The sequence below is a fragment of the Diorhabda sublineata genome, chromosome 10 (assembly GCF_026230105.1).
Source record: "Diorhabda sublineata isolate icDioSubl1.1 chromosome 10, icDioSubl1.1, whole genome shotgun sequence".
NCBI lineage: Eukaryota > Metazoa > Arthropoda > Insecta > Coleoptera > Chrysomelidae > Diorhabda > Diorhabda sublineata.
In genome coordinates, this window is record NC_079483.1 from 13,668,280 (window position 1) to 13,691,509 (window position 23,230).

Sequence of the window (23,230 nt, forward strand, 5' to 3'; positions counted from 1 at the left end):
AAGAGTTAATTAGAATCGAGCAACCGAGACCTTTCTCAAAAATAGATAGAAATGTACAAGAAATTGAAAAAATTCTTGCTCAAACAGTCGATTGACTAAGCGAGAGCATTTTGACTGATTATTTGAAAATGAGAATATGTAAGTGAGTCCATAAAGGTTGAAAAATAATCGAAATGCTTACAAACTCATAAATAGATTAAAAGAGAAAAACTATATCGATTCAATAGTTTATTTGAGAACTTCTTTATGGCTGATCACTACAACTTTTTGAGTGAACTTGCTTAAATTAATTAAGTTCTTTTGAAACAAGAAATTACCAATTAATATATATTTCTTGTTTTCCATGGAAACGATATTTGGAAACAAGCCAAATATATCAATTTATATTAACAGATATTGTTGCCATAGAGTAAATATTAAAGTAAAATCAAGTAAATACCAACATAATAGTAAAATTATCAGCATCAAAATAATTAGACAATACAATAAATAATGAAGTCGACAAAATGGACGAACTGAAGTATCGAATATTTTGGTGTTCTTATCTTTTGTAACGATTGTACAAAAAGAAGTGAAATTTTGAATATGGATATTACGGATTTTCTCATTCCTATATTGTAAAAAATGCATGTTTACATTGTTTTGAAGGACTTAAGTAACAATTACCAAAAGATAGCGATTATACTTGACGTGTATATAATCTACTTATACAACACCGTGTATTCATTAAGTTTCAAATGCAAACATTAAAAATACCTTCATTTTTTTTTTTCAATATAGTACATTTATTTACTACATTATTTAGCAAATTTGGATGGATGTTTTCTCGTTTTTCTAATTTGTAATGACAGTCTTTGTTAATATTTCTTGAAGTATTGTTATGTTGCTTCATACTTCTTCCTCTATTTTTCTCGCAGCAGTAAAATACAAGCAATATTTACTGATTCTTCTATATCCATTCGGATGTTATACAAATCAATAAGTTAAGTTTCTCTCAATTTTTTCTAAAAAACTGTCAGTTTCACATTGTTGATAAAACACTAATGCTTTTGATGCTATAGAAAACCATCAAAACTGTTCATGATTTCTTGCGAAAAGTATTGAACTTCATTACCAGCCCTCGGTATAGCTCCGGCGCAAAATCATTCTCGACTGGTAAAAGTGATTTGATACCTTGCAGTACAAATAACTATTAAATGAAACCCTACATTAAGCGACATTTCTTTTCAAGTTATAGAAATTCATTCGATCCTCTTTGAGTTTATACAAATTGAATTGAATTTATTGTTCAATATTAATTATAAATGGAAGAATGGTTGGAAAAAAAATCCATTTATGGTAGTAAAATATGCTCTGTTGAAACAATTGTCCTACTACTTCAAATGTGTCTTCAGGAATAGTCCTACATTCTGTAACAAACAAATAGGGAATTATGCAGAGGCGGCGATGTTAACAGATTTATGCGGTAGCTTTCAGCACGTACAGTAAATACCATTTAGCTTCTTGAAGCACTCAAATGTCGAACTCACAAAAGTTTCCAAATCAATAATAATTTGTTGGATGTACACAAACCCACAAACATCCGGAGTTCAATAAATATAATCTAATATTAACCGATTCAATAAAACACATTTATTTTTTTAAGTGAGTTGCAAAAACTGCCAAAGAAGATAAGGATCATTGAAAAGATTTTTTTTCAATATCCGAAAATAAGTGTCGATTGCCTTAGTTGCAATCAAAACTATTAACAATAATGACCTTGCGATGTGATCTAAAAGGAAAATTTTGAACCCTTAATATTAAGTTTCCAAATTTCTATGCCTTAGGTACAATCGTTCCAAAAATAATAGAGAGCGAAATTTTGATTAGCATTGTTCGTAAATTCGGATTAGATCAGATAATAAAAGATTTGCTACAATTAATTTATGTCTGTTAGTATTTTAAATTTCAAAACTTTTTGCCACAATGTTTTTTAATATACTTTTTCATTATCAAATTAATTATTTCCCAAATATTCTCGACGTTCTTTGTATGTTGAATTTCGCTTCCAAAATCATATTTCCAATACTTCATTTGAATTGAATACACCATTAACTGTTCTATGCTTATCTTCCGGTATTATTAATAAATAATTTTGGAGAACAAAACTAATTTGCCGCCGCCTCTCTTAATTTCAATAGGTACTGAAATTTTAAACAAATTCCCCATTTTGAGCTATATTCATTATAGAGATATGTATTCCGTTTTTCATCCGGATGAACTCTTTGATTTATGTACTATTATCGCTATTTAGTTCGCGTTAAATCGCTATTGTTCTCATGATTTATGACTTTATCATCTCGGAAACAGAAAGATTTTTTTATTTGGTGAAAAAACTGACTTATACCCCTCTATTAAATCTTTTTGTTCCGAGCATTTATGCGAAAAGTAGACTAGGGGTGCATGAGTATGTCCAGTCTCTACAGAATGTCTCAAATTTTATGACTGTATTTTAACGGAAAAATTGTCACGCAAGAGTTATTGATAGTTTGAAATTGGTCTTTGAAAACTGCACAAAAGAAATAAATTATAACTTCAGGTTATTAAAACGAAAAACTGTCGAAGGAAATTTAAAGTAACATAATATATTATTTTAACAATTATTTTACAAACTGTATTGTGATTGTGATTTTTCTATCCATGCAAATTTGAAAGTTGATGCTTTGGTTTAAGGATTACAAACTGGCTACAAGAATTACTGTTACTTTTACACTAGTTGACAAACTGTTTACGTTTCTGAGCAAAAAATTTGAAAAATTATCCTTTGCACATCAAATTAGGGCTAATAAAAAATTTTGTAGAAGCCATGTACAAAGATGGAACTGACGGAGATATATTTATTGGATTCGATTAAAAAAAATTGATTGAAGATCTGGTTAAGTTGCCACCTTAAATAAAAAATAAAGTTTGGATGGCGTTTGTCAATGTTAATTGAGACTTTTTGCGTAACTACAGATCTCTTCAATATTTGACATCATAAAAAAATGCTTAATGCATATTATAAATAGGGATGTAACATGTCCTTGAAAATACACTTTTTACATTCTGAACACACTGTTTACACTACCACTACACCAACACTCACAATTACACTGTCTGACCCGCGTTTCGATAACCAAGCTATCGTCTTCAGAGATTGAAGGTAAACTAGTGGTAGTGTAAACAGTGTGTTCAGTATGAATATCATTATCGGTCCCAGAAATTCCAGCTTAGTAAACATTTTTTATATTTCTACCTAAAGTTTTTTCCCGAAAAATATTAGAAGTTTAAGTGACGAGCGCTTTTATCAAGATATCATCACAATTTAAAATCGCTACCAAGGAAAATGGGAAACAGCAATGCAGACTACTGTTGGTTCTTAATAAGTGTTCAATTAATACTTGAGATTTTTCAAAACAATTAATTCAATACTAATCACATAATCTTATCCACAAAACTGATAATTTATTAGTTGCCCAATGTTATTAACTGTGTAGTTTCTGTATTATTTTTGCCATTTTTAGTAGGTATTATAATTAATCGTTTGTATACTTTATCAGGTACTAGCTTTCATAGTTTATTTTGTTTCTCAAGAATTCAATTTCGTTGCTTTGTCATTTACCTCTAAATAAGGATGTAAACATAATAATATAAAACTGAAAAGTACGAATGACAAAGATAATGTAGAAACCACCGCATAAATACAAATTTTGAGGTTTTCTATTTTCGCAATTTTCATAATTTGTTGATGAATTATTGATACTGAATTCATTTGCTCTAATTTCAATTCTATCCACCTACGAATCACTTAAAATGTGCTTCGCTTAAAATTATAGACGGTTTGAACTGAGTGATTGCCTCCAATATTAGTAATAGACCTAGTGCGCCCATCTCCTCTTTTCCAATGTTTCACATTATACGTATAATTCGCTAATCATCTGTACTATTACGTTTTTTTAGTGGTAATATTTAAACTTTTATAGTTAATTACACTCAAACAATAATTCTTCGGGCGGATGTAATTTGGGTGCTAAAGGATTAATGTACTTTTTACAACTTGTAAACTAGGCGCCAAGACCGAAGGGTCATTTTAATCCTATGTGTATTTTGGGCGCTAACCGACTGAAGTACATGATTTATGAAATACAGTTATTTATTAAATCACCGACGTTTATAATAAGATATATTTTTGTATTTTTAGATTTTTCTATAATAGAAATGACCTATTATCACTTATTTACCATTGGAGGGGACTACTTTGCACTATTTTTAAATGAAAAATCTGCCCTTAATAAAGTTTCCTCACAACATTTTTGTAACACTCTAAAGAATAAAGTAAATTTTATATTTCTTTATATTTTTATTTAGTACTTAAGTAGATATTACATATAAAATAAGAGATTTACATAACCTAACCTAACGTAACCTACTTAAAAATCTATCAACTTTCCCTCTATTTATGACTCGACCTACCTGCACTTCTTAGCGCCGAAAATACATGTCGGATTATCTACCCTTCTTGGTCAGACAGGTGAAGAAGGATGGTTAGCGCCCAAATTACACCCGCCGAATTCTTCGGGGTTAGTTAAAAAAGTAAGATTTTTCGTTAATCATTTTTTATATATTAAGAATTGATTTTTTACTTTCAGGTTTCAATAATTATAACAACATTTTATCATGGTTTCCAGAGTTTAATTACCAAATCATAATAGAATAGAATCTCCCAATCTTATGAATAGTCATACATACATTTCTATTCTATATTCGAAATAATCGCTTATAGTAGCGGGCATAATGAATAAAGTCTATAACACGATATAATTTTTCTGTAAATATTACAATTTAAGAATACATTTGAATAAATGCCAAATAAATTGTCATAAAGATTAATAATATTGATATTATAAAGTTATCGTTCACAGCAAAGTTCGTTTTCGTTCAATTGTGGTGCACCTCGTTTATTTATCTAAGTGAGATTCAAGGATATCTTCATGAATATTAGTTACAAAGGATCTTTAGTGTGAGAAGCTGCAAACAGATAAGGTTTAGAGACCATATTGCCGGTTCAGAGGTGATTTATAAACAGTAACATCTAAATATTTGAATTACGTTGCGATTCATGATTATGATGATAGTATAATATGAAGGTGTTAGGATGTTATGCAGGTCATTAGTTACTAAATTAGATGCAAACATTTCGTGAAATGCGGTGATGTAAATAGAAAAATCGATTCGAATAATTAATTAGTCGGTTTCATAAAGTGTTAATTTTATCTGTGTGTTTATTTTGATTTGTTGATGTAGTACAAGAAAGTATCTTTATTTATAGATCACTAAATTTAACAGAATTAGATTCATACATAATTTTTCATATGAAAACTCGAGCAATAATTATTAAACAGCAATTACTGTACTCGAAGTATATACAGGATATTATCAAACCATCACCATATGAAATTACTTATGTATGTAAGTAGAGAAAAAGTAGGTGAAAAATTTTTTTAAATTTGATTAAATATGCTTTTATAAATCCACTTTACGGGGTGGATCGATCTCCGTCGTATTTTTCTCCATACACTAGTGTCCTTATTGTGCTTTTAGCGACTTATATTTGGACATATGATTTACAATATAATATATAGAAATATTTATAAAGTATATTTGAAATCTTGTTTGTGAGTGTGTAGGTTTAAATCTGTCCAATTTGAGAGTGTATTAACTCGACATTTGTGAATTGTTCTGTATCTACCGTTTCATTTACACTCTTTTTGTCAACACTATTACACTACTTAGGATAGAATTTGTACATACTTAACAGAATTAGTTATTGATCCTCATAACTTTATCGTTTACTGTTCCTCACATGTGTGTACATACATACCGGTTAAATTTTCTATCTATCCACAAATAGCTTGTAGTTTTAGACTTACTTGTTTCCTTTTCTTAAATATATATTTCTGCTATGTTAAGCCTATGTCTAAATGAATGTCAAGATATTTTACGCTATTTTCCTATGGTATATGATTATTCAAAAACCTGGTACACATTTTTTTTGGAAATTAAGAATTGTTTGGGTAAATGTTGACTAATTAGCCTTGGATTTTTGCTTTCACTTTTCTACTTAAAACTATGTTGTTAGTTTTGAGATACAAGTTGTAGATTGGAATGCGCAGTTTTGGTTAGTCTTGTGGATGGTAGATAAGAAGAAGACAATAATTATAACCATAGTTTGCGGCTTATTATGTGCAAGTCGTTTGATTCTGTTCAATGTCGGATTAAACGAAACTTTTTAGTCTTATATAATAAATGAACACTTGAGCGATACTTCATCAAATGCTTTCAAAATAATTTCTTGTTCGCTTGATTGACTTGTGAGTCTGTTCAATTATACAGAACTTACTGCTGAAGCCGAGTTGGTGGCTTTATGTTCTTTACTTTAGTGTAGTTTCTAACATTTGAAGCTATAATTTCTCAAAAACTCTCAATAAGATTGGCCAAAGTCTCATAGGTCTGGAGGTGGCTTCATTTGGATTCTTTTCTGGTTTTATGATTACTTTAATTGATATCTGAATTAGAAAGACCGTAGTTACGTGACTAGAGGATTTGCGGGGACTAGAGGGACTCTGTGTCCATCTTCAACTGACTTATATTGGTTATTGAGGCCTATTCAGTTCCATTGTAGCTTGTCAGAGTGTACAGTTAGTTGTATATGGTTTTACATCATTGTTATGTACTTAGTACAGTTCATACTGTTCATTTGCTGTATTGTAATAATTTTTTGCTTATTAGATATTTGTCTTTTTATCAGCTTTCTCTCAATTTACATTTCCCCGAATATTTTTGCTTCACAATCAGGTGAAGATTTATTTATTTTAGCTGTTGGTGTCTCTCACCAGGCTGCACTTGTATGTTTTTGTGAGGTTTTGAAATTCCTTTCTATTTCATCTGTTATTTCAAATTGATCATTCCATCTAACTTTAATACGAATTTCAGAAGCATTGTCAGTGTAATTAGGATAGAATGATCAAAGGATAGATTGAGACTTAATTTTATTGAACTTATAAAAACGTAAATATAGCGTTCGGTATTTTATTAGCCACTTAATCGGTAGCTTGTTTCACCTGTTGAAATATGTCTCAATTTATTGATGATTTCTAAAAGCCGCATGTTCTTATCCATCTTGATTGTAAATTTGGATACACAATCACTATTTTCTTCTTTCATTGGACTTTTATCGTTGTGAAGGAGGCCCCATAGTTGTCGATGAGTTTGGTTTGAATTCAAGTCCTCGGTGTTTCAACCATTTTGTTTCAAGTGGATTCAACTACCCCGATGGAAAATATTACAAATTAATGGTTGCTGTTGTATTGTATTCGCGATCAAGATTCGTGAATACGATTATCGTTTTAATCCTTTCCTGAGGATTACAAATTCTATACCTCTTGTACGCTGCATCTAACTCGTTGAATATTCGTCGGTAAGAACTCAATTGGCCAGGTCAGAAATTCTATTTTATCTTCTGCAATTCTGTTTGTCTTTTGGAACTGTAATATTTATATTATTATTATAAGTGTGAAATAATCAAAATTAAATAAGAAGTGGTAAATATGGTGAACAAGATAATAAAAAGCAGAAAATGGAATTTGCAGAAATTAAAAACGAGTGAGGACTAATACAGAAAAGAAACTAGAGCAGAGCAAAGAAAAAGATACTATCGATGAGCAATGGGAAGAGATTGAGAAGTGTTATAAATGGAATGTAGAAATTCATTTGTACAAAAGATATAAGAAATATAACGAATGATTTGACCAGGAATGTATAATGAAAATAAAATAGCAAAAAGAAGTTCGGCCGAAATGGCTACGAATTATGGAACGAGATAATTATAATAAATTTAGAAAAATAAGAAACGGGAGTACGAAGATAATAAAAAAAATGACTAAATGACAGTATGGACACTTTGGAAAATGATAATAAAAATAATGTTAAATTATATCAATATATCAAGAAACAAAATAGCAAACAAACTACAACAAATATTAAAGAAAAAGAATGGAGTCAGTATTTAATAAATTATTAACGGAAGAAGACAGTGAGTACGAAGAAGATGATATAAGTGATAATGGTACAATACTAGAAAATGAAGAAAAATCAACGGTAGTGGAATTTAATGATATAATCAACAAATTGTAACTCAATAAAACAGAATGCAAAAAATTCGTGATTGAGGGATGGAATTACTAGAACACCCCCCTTATTCACCAGATTTGGCTTCGTCATCTCTTTTCTCAACTGAAAAAAAGTTCAAAAGGTAGTAAATTTTTTTCCAACGAGGAGGTAATCAAAGATCTAGAGACGTTGCAGGTTCGCTGTAATAAATGTATGCAATTAAGACGAGAATATGTTGGATAATAAAATATTTTGGCATTGAAATTTTGTTTGGTTCTATATTAGGCTAAAAATTTTTCAATACATCCTCGTATACTGAAAAGACGTACAATAACAGTACCCCACTAATTAAGTTATAAACATATCATCAATAAATCAAAACATATAATAGCATATGCTGATGATCTAACTTTAATAATCAAGGACCAAAAATGTCTTGAAGACACATTAGAAAAAATTGGAGAGTCAGGTAAAGGAAGATTGAGAATAAAGTACTGGACACCTTCAAGGCACAATGGTATGCCGCAAAAATGAGAAAAAACTGGGACAAGACAAAGTATTCATGCAGGATGTAGGGCAGAGCAAGAGAATAAGCCGAGCAACCAAATTAATAGTGCACAAGACTTCGATAAAATCAGTAGGCTGATACGCCGCGGAAACTATGAGACTAACAAATATGGACAAACAACAACTAAGGATATATGGGAGGAAAACAAATGGGAAAATTCATAGACCAGTGAAAACTGGAAACAATGAGTATAAAGGGCTTATGAACTATGAAAATAAGGAAAATATTAGAAAATGAGAATATAGTAAACAAAATTGAAGCAAAAAGAATACAATGGTACCGACAAATTAAAAGTATGGAAAAAATTCAAGGTACAAGGATAATTACAGAGTGGAGACCAAACGAGAAAATATTGCCAAGAAGTCAAAAAAAAAATAGATGGGAAGATCAAATTGTACAAAATTCTAGGAATACGTGACTGGAACAAATAGATGCTGGAGAGTAAGAAATGAAGAACAATAGTCGATGCTTCAAAAACATGTGATAAGCTGCAATTAAGTAGTGATGAAATGTGTGCTGACCACCCACAAAAATACAATCTAAGCGGATACAATTCTTCATAGAATGTATAGCCTTGTATATATTATAATTGTAAGGATCTCATGTATATCCAAATAATAAAGATCGATTTGATTTAAATTAAATATTTATGCCCACAGTCCTCTTTAGTTTTGTACATTAGGATCAGAAAAAAATTGTACTTATGTTTCGTTAGTTCTATAAACCGTCTAATAAGGATCAACTCCTCTGATGATATAAAATTATTCCTATTTTGAATCTGTAAACATTGACAATATTTATTTTTGATTGTGAATTGATTTCGAGTATGAATGTACGTATATTTATGGGATTGTATTACGTATTCTCTAACAACTAATTATGTAATTAAAAATCCACACAATTATTTCCTGAATGTATATAATTTCAATTATTGTTAAGTTATATGATACATCGATATAATGTGTTTGATTAATTAAAACGAGTACGTCATCAAAGATTAAACAGCTCCTGTATTTGAATTCGAGTAATTAGATACACAATCCAACCACCGACAACAGTAGTAGGCAACAATATCAATTTTCAGAAAGTCTCTTTCAATTAAATCAAAAATGACCAACATTGTGGCCCCATTAAATCTGCGGAATACAGATATAACTATAATATCCCGACCAACAAAGCTCTTCCATATATTTTCGTTTATGAGCCTCGATTTCCACCTAACTGCTCCCCATAAAGTCAAAATCTGAACATCGCGATAAACCGACCATTGTTTACTTGATTGTTAAATTTATGTTTGTACAAATTAAATCTGGTGCAGTACTGCTATCTGTTGGTTACAAAAGTTGACAATCAGGTAAAGTGCCGGCCGTAGTTGGCTGAGAGCGGCAAATCATTGTTTCAAACAATGTGAAAGCCATTGTAGTTTAAATTATATCACTGGAAACAAAGTGGTGGAGCGTTTGTGAGGGTAATTCATATCTTTACCAGTTTTGTTTGGTCAACGTTGCAAACGAATGCAAATTTATATAATAATATATTACTAATCTATTGTTTGCAATTAAAAGTTGAAATGCTCCGCTTTACCAGCGTAAAAATTACATAGTGTTTTTGTCCATAAAATTAATGTTCAAATTAGCTTTAGCTAATGAAACCAGGGCGATTCCACTTAAGCTTCCTATAGAATACAATTCTATTTTCGAACGTAGGTCCTTTTAAGTTTTATACACTATGTCCAAAGCTTTTTCACATTTTCAAACCTTTCAAAAAGTTAGATTCGTTCATGTCATTGGAATCAAATTTTTCTCAGCAAAGCGATTTGGTAGCAAGAAATAGACATAAGAAGCTAAATCCATAGAATATAATCGTAGCCTAATTAATAGATATTTGTAATGAAAACTGAACCCTGGTGCAAAAGAACTTTTTTCTTATCCAAATGCGGTTGGCTTCTTTCAAATTCTCGTCAAATCAGAGCAATAAGTTGGCGTAATATAAAAGATGCGTTGTGATTGTGATGCGTTGTGATAAAATCACGTTTCGTCTGTGGTAACGAAATGGCACAAAATACAAAAATGTGTCACACAATTATGTTTGTGGTAGATTGTGAGCAAATGTGATACCAATTTTAGCTCCAATTCAAGTAATACTCCAAAATTGGTATTAATACATGCAACATTTCCTTTCATTCGCTTTCTACCTTCGATCGGCCTACATAATATCCAAAATTCTTCCAATTGGTTCGTGTTTAGAGAGCAACAACATTTTTTACCATTGAAATTGATGGTCCATAGTATTTATCAAATTAAGCGTCTGTTTGTTTGCAAGTCGATTTTTGTTCCCGGTAAAAGATAATGCTTAATTACCTATTCTCTCCAAAAAGCACGAGATAGTCTGTTATCAATAGTATTTAAATACAACAAAATGACGCAGCTTGATCAAATTTTGAAGGAAGTCAAATGACAGGATTAATGTTGTCATTTTAGTTAAGAATAAAACGTCCCGAACTTGTTAACCAGCCTTGGTATATTATTTGATCTTACCCTAGAGAAACAGTATTAAATATAACTTTCAACGTCAAGATTCATGCTTCTGCCAAAAATGCTTGCTCTTTATTTTTTGAACTATGACTATTTGCTTTGTTCATTACTACTTAGACTGGGAGTTAATAAATTTTTGTGGATAGGATAGACAGTAGCCGCCAAAAGATTTAAAAACGTTTATTGCTCCTAGATTTTTCAAAATGTAAAAAAGAGGGCGGCTGACTATAACGTAGTGGATTTAATTTGAACTACTTCTCTATGATCGCGAAAAAAAAATGTCTCAAATGAATCAGATAAGTAACAGTTTGCATGACGCTTATGCAATAGAATATGCGGCTGGGAAAATACGCGTGAGCGCGGTTCATTTATTTCATTATAAAGGGTGTAACTTATCAACTTTTATCAAATTATGTAGTACTCCACTAAATACTTCATTATTTCGTAGAGCTAAAAAAGAATTGATTATTTTCGGCGAATTTAAATATTTCGATGTTTAGTTGCAGGGTAATGTTTTTGTGAACTCAATTCCATCATTTATTCTTATTCTTCAATATTATCAAAATACAACATTTTCAATGTCATCCATTGCTATTGGGTTGGAGCGCTTACACTTGTTTAAATGAATTATTTATTTATTAAAATGTTTTTGATCGTTGATTGAAATATAACGAAATAATCATTCTAATTTACAATGGCTTATAAAAATTTTGCGTTATTAGTACACGTGCAATGATAGTTATATTAAATAAGTTTCCTTTTGGTTAAAAAATTGTCGATTCTCTATTGAAATTCGAAATACAACTCATATAAAATCTTTCAGAATTATATACTTCCACTTGCAATTTTTACAGAGTTATTCTAATAAGAAGGATGTATTTGTTAGCTAATTTACTATATAATTTTTGTATCAAGTTGAAATACTCTCAATCGATTACATTTACAATTTTGATTACAGTCAAAAATCCAGTCTCATATAGATATGTACCTGACATTGGAGGACTTTCATAGCTTCATTGAAGAGGTTAACAAGAGCTGGAATTTGTTGAACTTTTTGCGATTGAAATCAGTAATGTATCTATTAATTCATCCTCGTTTATGTTAACTGAAGCAGATAATGTGGTTTCAAATGGGTATGAGATAGTAATATGGAGATTTTTTTAGCTTAATCAAAGAGGCGACTAATTTCCTGAACTCTTAACGGATGATTCTATTCTTCTATACATAATTAGTTTTTACTCTGCAATCCAGTCTTAAAACTAGTACGAAACAACTATCAGTAACATGTTGATACAAAAATATTCCAATAAACAAAACTAGTGAAGCAATTGAAAAGCAGAAAAAACAATTGAATCTTTGAATACTAAGTATCATAAAGAATACAATATCATGGCATAACACAGTCTCAATGGTTTCTACATCGAGGCGATTTGATGACAATATTTCTTACAAGAATAAAGTCTTGAAAATGAAAATCCAATAATATCTAAGACCAACGTCCCTGTATGAAAAAATACCTTGTAGTATATACGTTAAATTGCAGAGGTTTCCGATTTGATCACGCAAAGATATGCATAACACTTCTTCTCAATAACGACTTGTGTAAATGACTAGATTGTAAAATGCAACAAGCGGGTTGTAAACGAATTTGCTCCGGGTAGAACAACTCTCAGAAGCACAATGTGATACGTCTCAGACTGAAACTTGATTATTAAAGTTTTAGTGAGTAGCGGAAAGGAAAAGTAATCTACTCAAATGCAGCGATCAACGGCTATGATGGTTACATTTGAATGTGCAAAAATGTTTATACCACCATTCTGAGTGGAATATAAATGTCGTAAACGACCTAGAAATAAATATGCATGCGAATACCCTCAATAAAGTTGTATTTTAGTACATTTTTCATGCTATGGAGAGAATGTGTTTCTTATTTCTTTAAAATTATTGATACATCTCATCCAGCATGGCAATTAATAATTTATCGTAAGTGATGATGATGATACATTCTCCCTCGGTGATCGTCAACAATACGACAAACAATGAATCAAATTCCTCCTAGTTGATGTCCTCTGATAGCCTGAATAACTCCGTGGAAGATTATTGTAATCAATACCGATGAGAGGCAGGATTAGGTAAAATTATTATATGATAAATTGAATTAGAATTAAGTTGAAAATATTGGAATAACCAACTATAATTGTTTGAGGGAATAAAAAAAAACGTTCCACACTAGGGTGTGTATCGGTCAATGAGAAATCAACAAGGTATACCTAGAATACATTCGGTATTAAAATAGTTATGATGGTAACGAAGGTACAGTGGGACGATTTGGATGTAATAAAAATCAGGTATCCGAAATACGTGAAGTACACAAATTGTTAATAATTGTCACATAAATACTGAGAAGAACTAAAATATGATATTTTTAAATAAACATGCTTAGAAAGTAAATACTTAACAATAGAGAAGTTCAAAAATTCATAAAAAACTTTATTTTGAGTTCAAGTGAAACGGAAGAGAATAAACATGTACAAGTATTTATGTATATTATGATTTAAGGTGTCATGTACTCTGTGTCTCCTTTTATTATTCTTCAAGTGTGGAGTATTTCTTCAGTGCTTATGATTGTAGTTTATTCCCAGTTAGTCCTGGGAGAGGAAAGCACTTGCTATGATCTATACGTTTTTGATCAAGACAACTTTTTGTGTTCGTAGGTATACGAATTGTTTTCGTTCTCGCAAATTCAAACTTGTTAGTTACAAAATAAGTAAAACCAAGAAATTATCGGTTGAAGCTCGTGCATTTTTCGAAAGTTTTCATAGTTCAGTCAAAAATAACCATACCATTACCGCCACATTAAAAATATCTCGACGTACCATGCTCTACAACTTGAAAAAATATTCATTCACCACTTAATGTATCGTATGTACTGATCGGTAAACGGGATCGATGACTTGTGGGCCCAGAGATAGCAGCCCAGATCAATGAATCTAGTAAAACCAACTTTAAAACATGGCGGATGTTCTGTGATGGTTTGGGGATGTTTTGAAAGAAGGGCGTATGCAGATCTGGTAAAAATTGATGGGATTTTGAATAAATAAGATTATAAAAAAAGTATTAAAGGAAAATGTAGTACGTCCTGGCAAACACCAGATCGACAGAAAATGTATCTTCCAGCATGACAACGATCCTAAGTATTCCTCGAAGCTAGAATACTGAAGGAAGTGGAGAGGAAGACAGTACTAAAAGTAATGAGTTGGCCGCCACAATCCACCGACCTCAACCCGATTGATTTGTTATAAGATAAATTGGACAAGGAAATCAAAGCCACCTCCACTTCATATCTTTGGAATATGAATGGAACCAAATAGACGTCGATTATTTGTCAAAACTTTACAGAAAATGTCAAAATTGTGCACCGAAATAATAAAAGCAAAAAGGGATTACATCGATGAATCAAAAATTTAGATATGTAACAATTACAGACTTTTCAGCTTGTGAAATTATACTGGCATCGAATTGTTACACGTTCCTCTCAATTGCCCACAAAATAGATCTGAAGCAATTTTGGATCTTCATTTGGCATTGGCATCAATGATCCAATTTTATGATATACCTGGCCTTGAATTTTGAATGTTGTCTCAAAATTACAACCATCAGATGACAAATCACAAACTTTGGATGCTCCAAACGACTTCATTCGAAAGCAAGAATTAAATTTTCGTGTCATACGCAAAAATAATTTTGATCCATTTAAAATGCCAGTAAGAAGGGATTTCAAAGGTTCAGGTGACGTAGGGAGTGGTGACAATACAACTTTTCCTGATGCGAAACACATGCCGGGTGTTTCGTTGCTAAATTTTAACGCCTGACAATAATTGCATATTTTGTCCACCGTACCAATAGTAACTTTGGAATCAGCCGAGTAATTGATGTCTGGTTCATAATTAAATGGAAGACGATCAAATGATCCACGTGTTACTGCGCGGTTGGTTCGATGATTTTCTCGGTTTTGTTCTCTATATGAATCTATGTGTCGTTGACATGCCACCTTGGTTCTCAATGCATTTTCTTGTCTACGATTATCACGCTGTTCTTGTGCACGAATTTCAGCTGTGTGAATTCTTTGAGGTGCATTTCTTTCTGCTCTCTGTTCGACTGATTCAACAGCTCTTTCAACAAGTGCACATCGAGTCTTCTTGTAATTGTAGTAATTGATTTTTTTATGTGAATGAATTTCGCTGTTCTCTGAATAACTGTAAGTTTGAAGTAAAAAAAAATATTCGAAGTAATGTACGCAACGAAGACAAAATGAAGAATGATTTGAAAGAACCGACGTTAACTGGTATAGGCAAAATAAGACATGTAGAGTGTGTAGTCTAAGAAAATATATGACATTAAAGTGTGGCGCCATCTAAGAGGTGCAAAGGACAAAATTTTACAGTACTCTGTGAAGAAATTCGCTTAAGGCGCAATCTGTTACAGACTTATGGAAACTACAATTAATAACAACAATCAACGTTGATGATAAGTTTATTATTAATTATTGAGACCATTAATTAATAATTATCCTATCATTTGAGTTGGACCAAATTACATATATATGTCAACTTTCATGAATATCAGTTGACTCGTTTGTGAGTTCTATACACACGGACACTGAATTTCTATATATTAAGATATTCTTATATACATTTTTTCTCTAAAATATAAATATCAATTTCTGTTTGAAGAATACTAGGTGTATTGATAATTTATTTCGACGATTTTTGTAAGAATATGTAGGTACGTTTTAGAATGATATTTAACTGCTCATTTGTTTGACAATAACATTTCGACTAACTGATTGAGCTCAAAAAAATTAGAAGCTGCGTTTTTTCGTATTTCGTACAAACATTTCCGAGGAATTTAAGAACCCTTACTGCAAAAGCATAAGTGTCGATAAATGCTTATTAGGTTCTTAAAAAAGCCGGTAATTTGTGCCCACGGTACCAAACGTCCATTGTTATAATTATTTCTTTAGTATCAAGATCTAAAACTAAAGCTGACCCTGCAAAAAAATCAAACTAAATTGAATATCGTAGTGCAACTATACGAGACTCCCTATTTCTATTTTTGGTCAGCAATATCGACTGTACCATTTGATTCTTTCAGCATGACTGAAATGTGTTCTTGAATTGATGATGTATCTTACCGGGAGTTTTAGGAATCAATATGAATCAATAAGTTTGATTAGCATCAACAATGTTGTGATGAATGTAAGCATTAGGTTGTAGAGCCAAGCTGTGCCATGAAGATCTGAATAAATTGAATTTTTGTGATATAACGGCTAAAACTAAGGAGTGATATAATCAAATATACTTGATTCGGCAGATATCAATCAATAAGAATTAGTTTTTGCCTAATAATAAGTTTTCACTTCTAATATTAATTCTATTATTCGAATATTGATTAATATTAATCAGTATCGGGCGGTTCAAAAGGGACAGTTACACCAGAAAACATCAAAAGTCTTGAAAATCGTCACGGAAAATCGCAAAGTAAACTTGTGAGATCATGAAAATATCACATAGAATTGCACATGAGCATTTGAGAATGAAAGCTTCTTTTCAAGTGACTGCGGCATTTCCTCACATGCAATAAACATAACAACGAAATTTTCAATTTAGACCAATTTCTGGAGGAAAATAAAATATAACCTTTATTCACTACTACATACCTAGTAGACTGGACTCGTTAAAAGGCGGTTATTGTCTCTGTAGAATTCTTAAAGAGACTATTATTTTATATTATTTGCCGATCGAAGAAGAAAATCACAGTTAATAAATGAATTGAATTAATAACTGCATACGCGCCATACATATTACTGATTGTTTTCACACATAAAAAGAAAGATTATGAATTGAACGAGAAAGTAGATATGGCATAGAAATGATGAAAAAGCATTGATCTTATTATATTACTCTCGCAAAAATATCACTTCTTAAATGGAAGGAAGTCTGGTTGAAAACTAAAAACTTGATTTTGTGTTCGCTATACCGGGGACTTATTGATCCAAATGCTAGGAATAATGAGGAGGAGATAGATGAACTAGAACTTTACTTAGAGTAAACACATTACAACAACGTTATAAACGCTTCTCCGAGTTTATAACATCGCTGTTTTTGACTTGTGATTTACTTCTTTCATCACATTAATATAACTGTCTTTTCGCCTGGCTTCTATTTCTTCTTTATCGGTATGCGTATTTCAAAAATTGAAAATACTAGTTTATTCCTTAAAAAAAACATCATGAATGCTTTTACCTGTGTAAGTATATGTAACTCCGATTGATTCTACTTTATATTCCTGCAAAAATTCGGAAGAAGTTCTCGTGCTATGGATACGAGTACTTCTCAATTTACTTTTATTGGTTCCAATTTATGTGCGGTTGTTTCTTCGTGATATGGGTCGAATACTAATGTTTAAGAAATCTTTACTTTCTTCAATATTTTTCACCTACATTCTCATCTACTTCCGTAATTTTCCCGCTCTTAAACTTCTAATTTATCTAGTATAACTTGATGAACAAGGTATATCATTCAATATTATTGTTCGCCAACAATTGTATTTATTCCAAATTTCATTTACATTGTATCAAGAAAATTTGTTTTATTTAACAAAATGTTCAATTTTAGGAATATTATTCCGTCCACGTATATATTGAAATTTTAAATTCAAATATTTCCTTCGAGACGTATTTGACACACACTCTATATCGACTAGCTAAATAAAACATTTTCCAAAAGTCCGGCTCAGAAACTGCATTTAATATGTGCCATTCTTTCCTTTCCCATATCCCTTTCTACTTGAACGAATCCTTTTGCTTACCTCTCGGACTTTACGAAATTGGTCCACGCTTTGTCTTTTAAGAACACTTTATAAGCCATCAGGGAAATCATTCTTGCATCCCAGTGCCACGTCTATTTGAATTGTGATAGATATGTGGCCTATTCTCTAACGGGAGAACCGTTTTGTGATTGTTCCACTACGGATATGCTCATACAATTTCGTTATTCACACTACAAAATCTTGTAGATTCAAGAAATTTATTATTCATAAATTGGATTGTTTGTAAAACAAAAATAATAACTAGGTAGAAAACTAATGATAGTTATTATTTGAAAATATTTATCCTGCTTATTAAAGGAATGCAGAAAGTTTGATTGATTATATACTGCAATATCAAAATAATGAGAAATTCATACATTTTACAATTAATTCATTTTTGGAATGTGACTTCACAAGGGATCGTTGTTTTCTTTTAATATATAAAAAACGTTCATTACATTTTGTTTTTCTCTACAATAAAATACAATATGACATTAAAATAGTGAATCAATGAAAACCAAATCAATCAAGCTGAATAAATTAATTTGATTAAAAAGAACATCGAGGCAGATCGATATTAATCTACATAATTATTAGTTTGATGTTTCTATAATGCAACAAAAAATTGTTGAAATAACCCAAAAAATAATGAATTGAATCAACTAGTAAATGTGTTCCATTAAGCCCCGAACATTGTAAATCATCTATAATACAAAAGACTTTTTTGGTGTATATTAACATATTGAATCAGCCAAGTGCTTTTAGTCTTTAATTAGTCATGAAATTTAATTCTCGGAACATATACATTAGCAGATCCATTATTATTATTATGTTGGCATGAATTCCTCTTCTCGTATTTATACTTGCTCTTGCCAGTGAGTTGGTTTATTATATATAGCAGTTTTATTTTGCGTACAACATTATGTATATTGTGTATATTGTGGTCTGTTAAAAATTAATTAAATTCTAAAAGTCGGATGTCCTTCTATAATGTTTTTAAATGAAATACATTGTCCAGACGGACTCTGTTCGTTTCTGTATACGTACTTGCTCTCTCTCATTGTTTTGCATTTCGTTTTCCAGTTTGCTGAAATATTACAGTGGCCATCCATGCGGAATAATCCACTTTTATTGTTTGCAATTATTAATATATTTAACTGCATTACTGACTGACCTAGGCGATATATTGTCATGTGTATAATTGCAGTTTTTGTTTCCGATTGTGCTTTATTAGTCTATTGTGCTTTTTATATCAGATTTTGCTTTGTTTTTTGGTCAGAATTTTTTTAATAATGTGCCAATAAAATGATTATGTGTTTTAGTTCCAAATGTACTGAATAAAATTTTGGTATTTTGTAGAGGTTTTTGAATTATAAACAATCGACTTTATTGGACAATTAATATTGGGTATTTCTGTATCATTTTATTTCAGGGTTTTCTCAATATTTGATTTGATAAAGGATTTTTTGAGTTAGGGTAAATGTTAGCTGTGATGCTTTTTTCCTGCAAATACTGCATTTTGAAATTATATTTGGAATATGTATATATTACATCGGTATATGCTGCTAGCTGAAGATAATAATTATAAAAATACGACGAAAAATCAACTTTAAAGCTAGTTTCATAGGATGTGTGAAATTGTATATAGCTGCCTTATAGAAAATATTTATATTCCTCCCAATTACAAATGCTCATTCGTGTTATCCATTGATTATTTTGCAATATTCCATACACGCTAGAAATTAGTAATAAAATATTTGCTTTAGACCTCTCCCTCAAATTATTATATGATAATAAGGTGGTTATTCAATAGTTTCTCTTCTGCATATCCATCTGCTTGAAACTATATATGTTTTTTTATTTATTTACTCTATCACTATCTGTGGGGTGGATTTATACACACTGTCTTTTATTTATTTAATTTATTGAAACACATTACACTATACTTAACTATTTACTAACTTATTTAATTTATTCAAATTTTTTTCGGTTACTTTTCTATTTCGATCTTGTAACTATAAATATTTATTATGAACTAAACTAACTCGTTTATATACACAAAACGAACTTCTGAAAAATTCTAGGAAATAAAGAAACAAAACAATTAAATAAATAGACCTCTCTAGAAATTAGTTCATGAAACAATGTAAACAAATCGCCTGTTATGATAAAAACCTATATAAAAATAAAAATCAAACGAATTCCGCAGTATATCAAACGTATATGAAACGTGTCACGCTTTTGACGAATTTTTGAATTCCATTATAGCCGGAGAGGGTCGGTTCATGCTTCATGTCATATAGAAGGTGCGAAAACATATGAGTTCATTTCGAAAAGAATTTTTGTTGCAAAAATTTCAAATACGGTATTTATCAAAATAACTTTCAAAACTTTCACTATCTCTGGTATATGACTATAATCTTTCTTTATCCAGCCTGAACTCTTATCTATCCACTATCCACAAACTTGTCGATTCACTTCTTCATTTAGCATAAACTCAGAATTATCAAAAAACTGAATGTTTTTTACTAGAATGTTGTTCCTGTTGATCCCTAATATGTTAAAAAAAACTGCAGTCTTTCATTTGATGGTAAATATGGTTTCCAAACAATTGAATAATCTTGGGATGTTATTGGGATTTTCTCAAACATCCTATTAATATCTTGATAATGATGATGGTTTTTTAATAACTAATTAATTTCACTTTATCCTTAGATATTCGCCAGGTGTTAGGATTCAACATCCCTTTGATATATTCACTTATAGCGGTTTTTCCGTTTTTTCTGTATTTTCAGCTCGTTTGAGATATAGGTGGTATATTTTAACTTAGTAGACACGTAACTTCTGTTTATGTGCATACCTTTACATCCAAACATTTGTAAATATCTCAAGAAGTAATAATTCTAGGTAATAGGATAATAGAAAATGTTTCATAAAAAGTATGTTGGTAGTACTTTTTGATATTCACATAAAATATCGGGTGATTCACTTGAAAACACCGAGAAAATAATCAGTATTTGATTAACCAAATAATTAACTTTCCAGATTATTTACTACTATTCGAATGTTATGGCCGCAACAGATGTTCATTCTTGAATTTCTCTTACATTGTACAAGGTATTGAACTTGTTATGATTCTTATGGAAAATTGGTTACAACTTTTTAAAGATTCCGTAGAATACATCACAACTCTATATTATTGTAACGAGAAAGTCAAGTCAGCAATAAAATATAGGGTGTTTTTAAAAACATTTAACTTTGATATGACACGGCATTCTAGAACAGTCTGTAAGATTGTAAATAATTTTGAAATATGAAGACTCTCAAATTTTCAAATTGATAACTCAAAGAACAAATTAGACACTAAACTTCATCACACTAATCAATCACTCTGTATATCGGAAGTAACAATTTGCTTTTTGTTTTGAGCAACCTTAATCTATTAATATGAATTTTATAGTTCGTTCATCGAATTGCCTCAATACATTATGCAAAAGTTTCTTGAGACCTTTTAATTATTCTTTCAATATGATCACTATTTTGAAAAAATATTTTGATGCCTTTCACAATTCTTTGTCTGTAAATATTATGGTTACTCAGTTAATAAAATTGATCAACATTTTAAAAGTTATATTCTTTTCAAGTTGTTATCCATTTTGTATTTTTGCTTTCATCTGTGACTCTTTGTATTTTGTTTTCTCTTTATTTACTTGTAAACCAATTTTTTTACTGCATCCACATATTTACTAAAAACATTTTCCAAAGAGGATCGCTCTATTTCAGTCCAAAGAACAAAAAACATTTTAAATACAAATTTCTTTCGACTATTGTATCAGCTCCTTCTTTATGAATTGTCAACAATTAGTGGTCGAATAATTAGAATTAATTTAACAAATTCGAGATTTTCCGCTTGAGATTGAATGTTGAGAAAAATGTATACAATAAATTGAGAGATAATTATATCCAGTTCAGTTTATCCAAACTTAAACATTTTTTTTTTTCATTTCAGATTTTGTGTTGGAGATCGATTTTATTTATGTGAGAATAAAATCCTTTGCGAGTATGATTATGAAGAGCGACTAGTTTTTGCAAATATGGCTTACAATCCCCCGCCCTTATCTCATCTTAAACGACAAACTTCTATACCTCCGGTAAGTATTAGATATTACTCAAATTTTTTGTGCTCAATATTATTTTATTGAATAATATATAAGGAAAATTCTAAGTATCAAAGAATTGTGATGAAATCAACTTGAATTATTTGATAAAATTAATAAATTAAAAGATACAAAACGTAGAAGAAAACTTCTTGGTCGTCTTTTTAACAGTAACTATCTTTGATTGGATTTTTACATTTATTTCCTTTTATTATACGTATTACCAATTATAACTTTGGTAATAAATGAATTAAAGATATTATTTTGCTGAAAAATTTACTTTTACATGTCTGTTCAAACGATTCTGTCACCATTTGCTATAGTAAAATGTTTTCCGCTTGACATTTTTCTATAAATATGTGTGCAAATGAAGTGATCGTTAAATATTTCATTAATTTATTTATCTTTTCGTTGATCTTTTAGTATCAAACATATTTGCAAACTAGGCAATTTCCCTTATTTTTTTTTTTGATCATTTTTTTGATGAGACAACCTATCTGGTGGAGTCATGGTGCGAAACAAAGACCTACTGTAGTTTCAGAATCCTTGCTTTGAGCGTACTTCCAAGAAAAATCAGCGATATCAAAATTTTCATCAAGCTCATGGTGTAAATATTCCGTGCTGAACTTTCTTCATTAAGAGAAAGAATAGTATGAGAGAGAGATGCTTTATTGTCATAACATTGTTACAATTTGTAGACAAAAGCTTGTAAAAACAAAAAATAAATCATAAAAATTACTAACTACTAACTAATTACTAACTACTCTCCCAAATTATAGATAATAGTCATAAGTAATAATTAGTATATAAGTCCATAGCAAAAATTAAACCAGTATGCAGCATGTTTGCAATTAAATATTATTATTAGAATAGAAGTCGTTTACAGAGTAGAAGGCAATTTCTAGTAAATTTGC

At 30.5% G+C, this 23,230-nt stretch overlaps 1 protein-coding gene across 2 annotated transcripts in view; it reads left to right on the forward strand.

Annotated features, from left to right (window-relative positions):
- The window catches only part of LOC130449350 (LIM domain only protein 3-like), a 150,856-nt gene that overhangs the window by 118,144 nt on the left and 9,482 nt on the right, over nucleotides 1–23,230 (forward strand). For both annotated transcript variants that reach the window (XM_056787119.1, XM_056787120.1), the window contains one exon: nucleotides 22,169–22,310. In XM_056787119.1, the coding sequence (XP_056643097.1) occupies nucleotides 22,169–22,310 (142 nt within the window). The remainder of the gene's footprint in view (nucleotides 1–22,168; nucleotides 22,311–23,230) is intronic.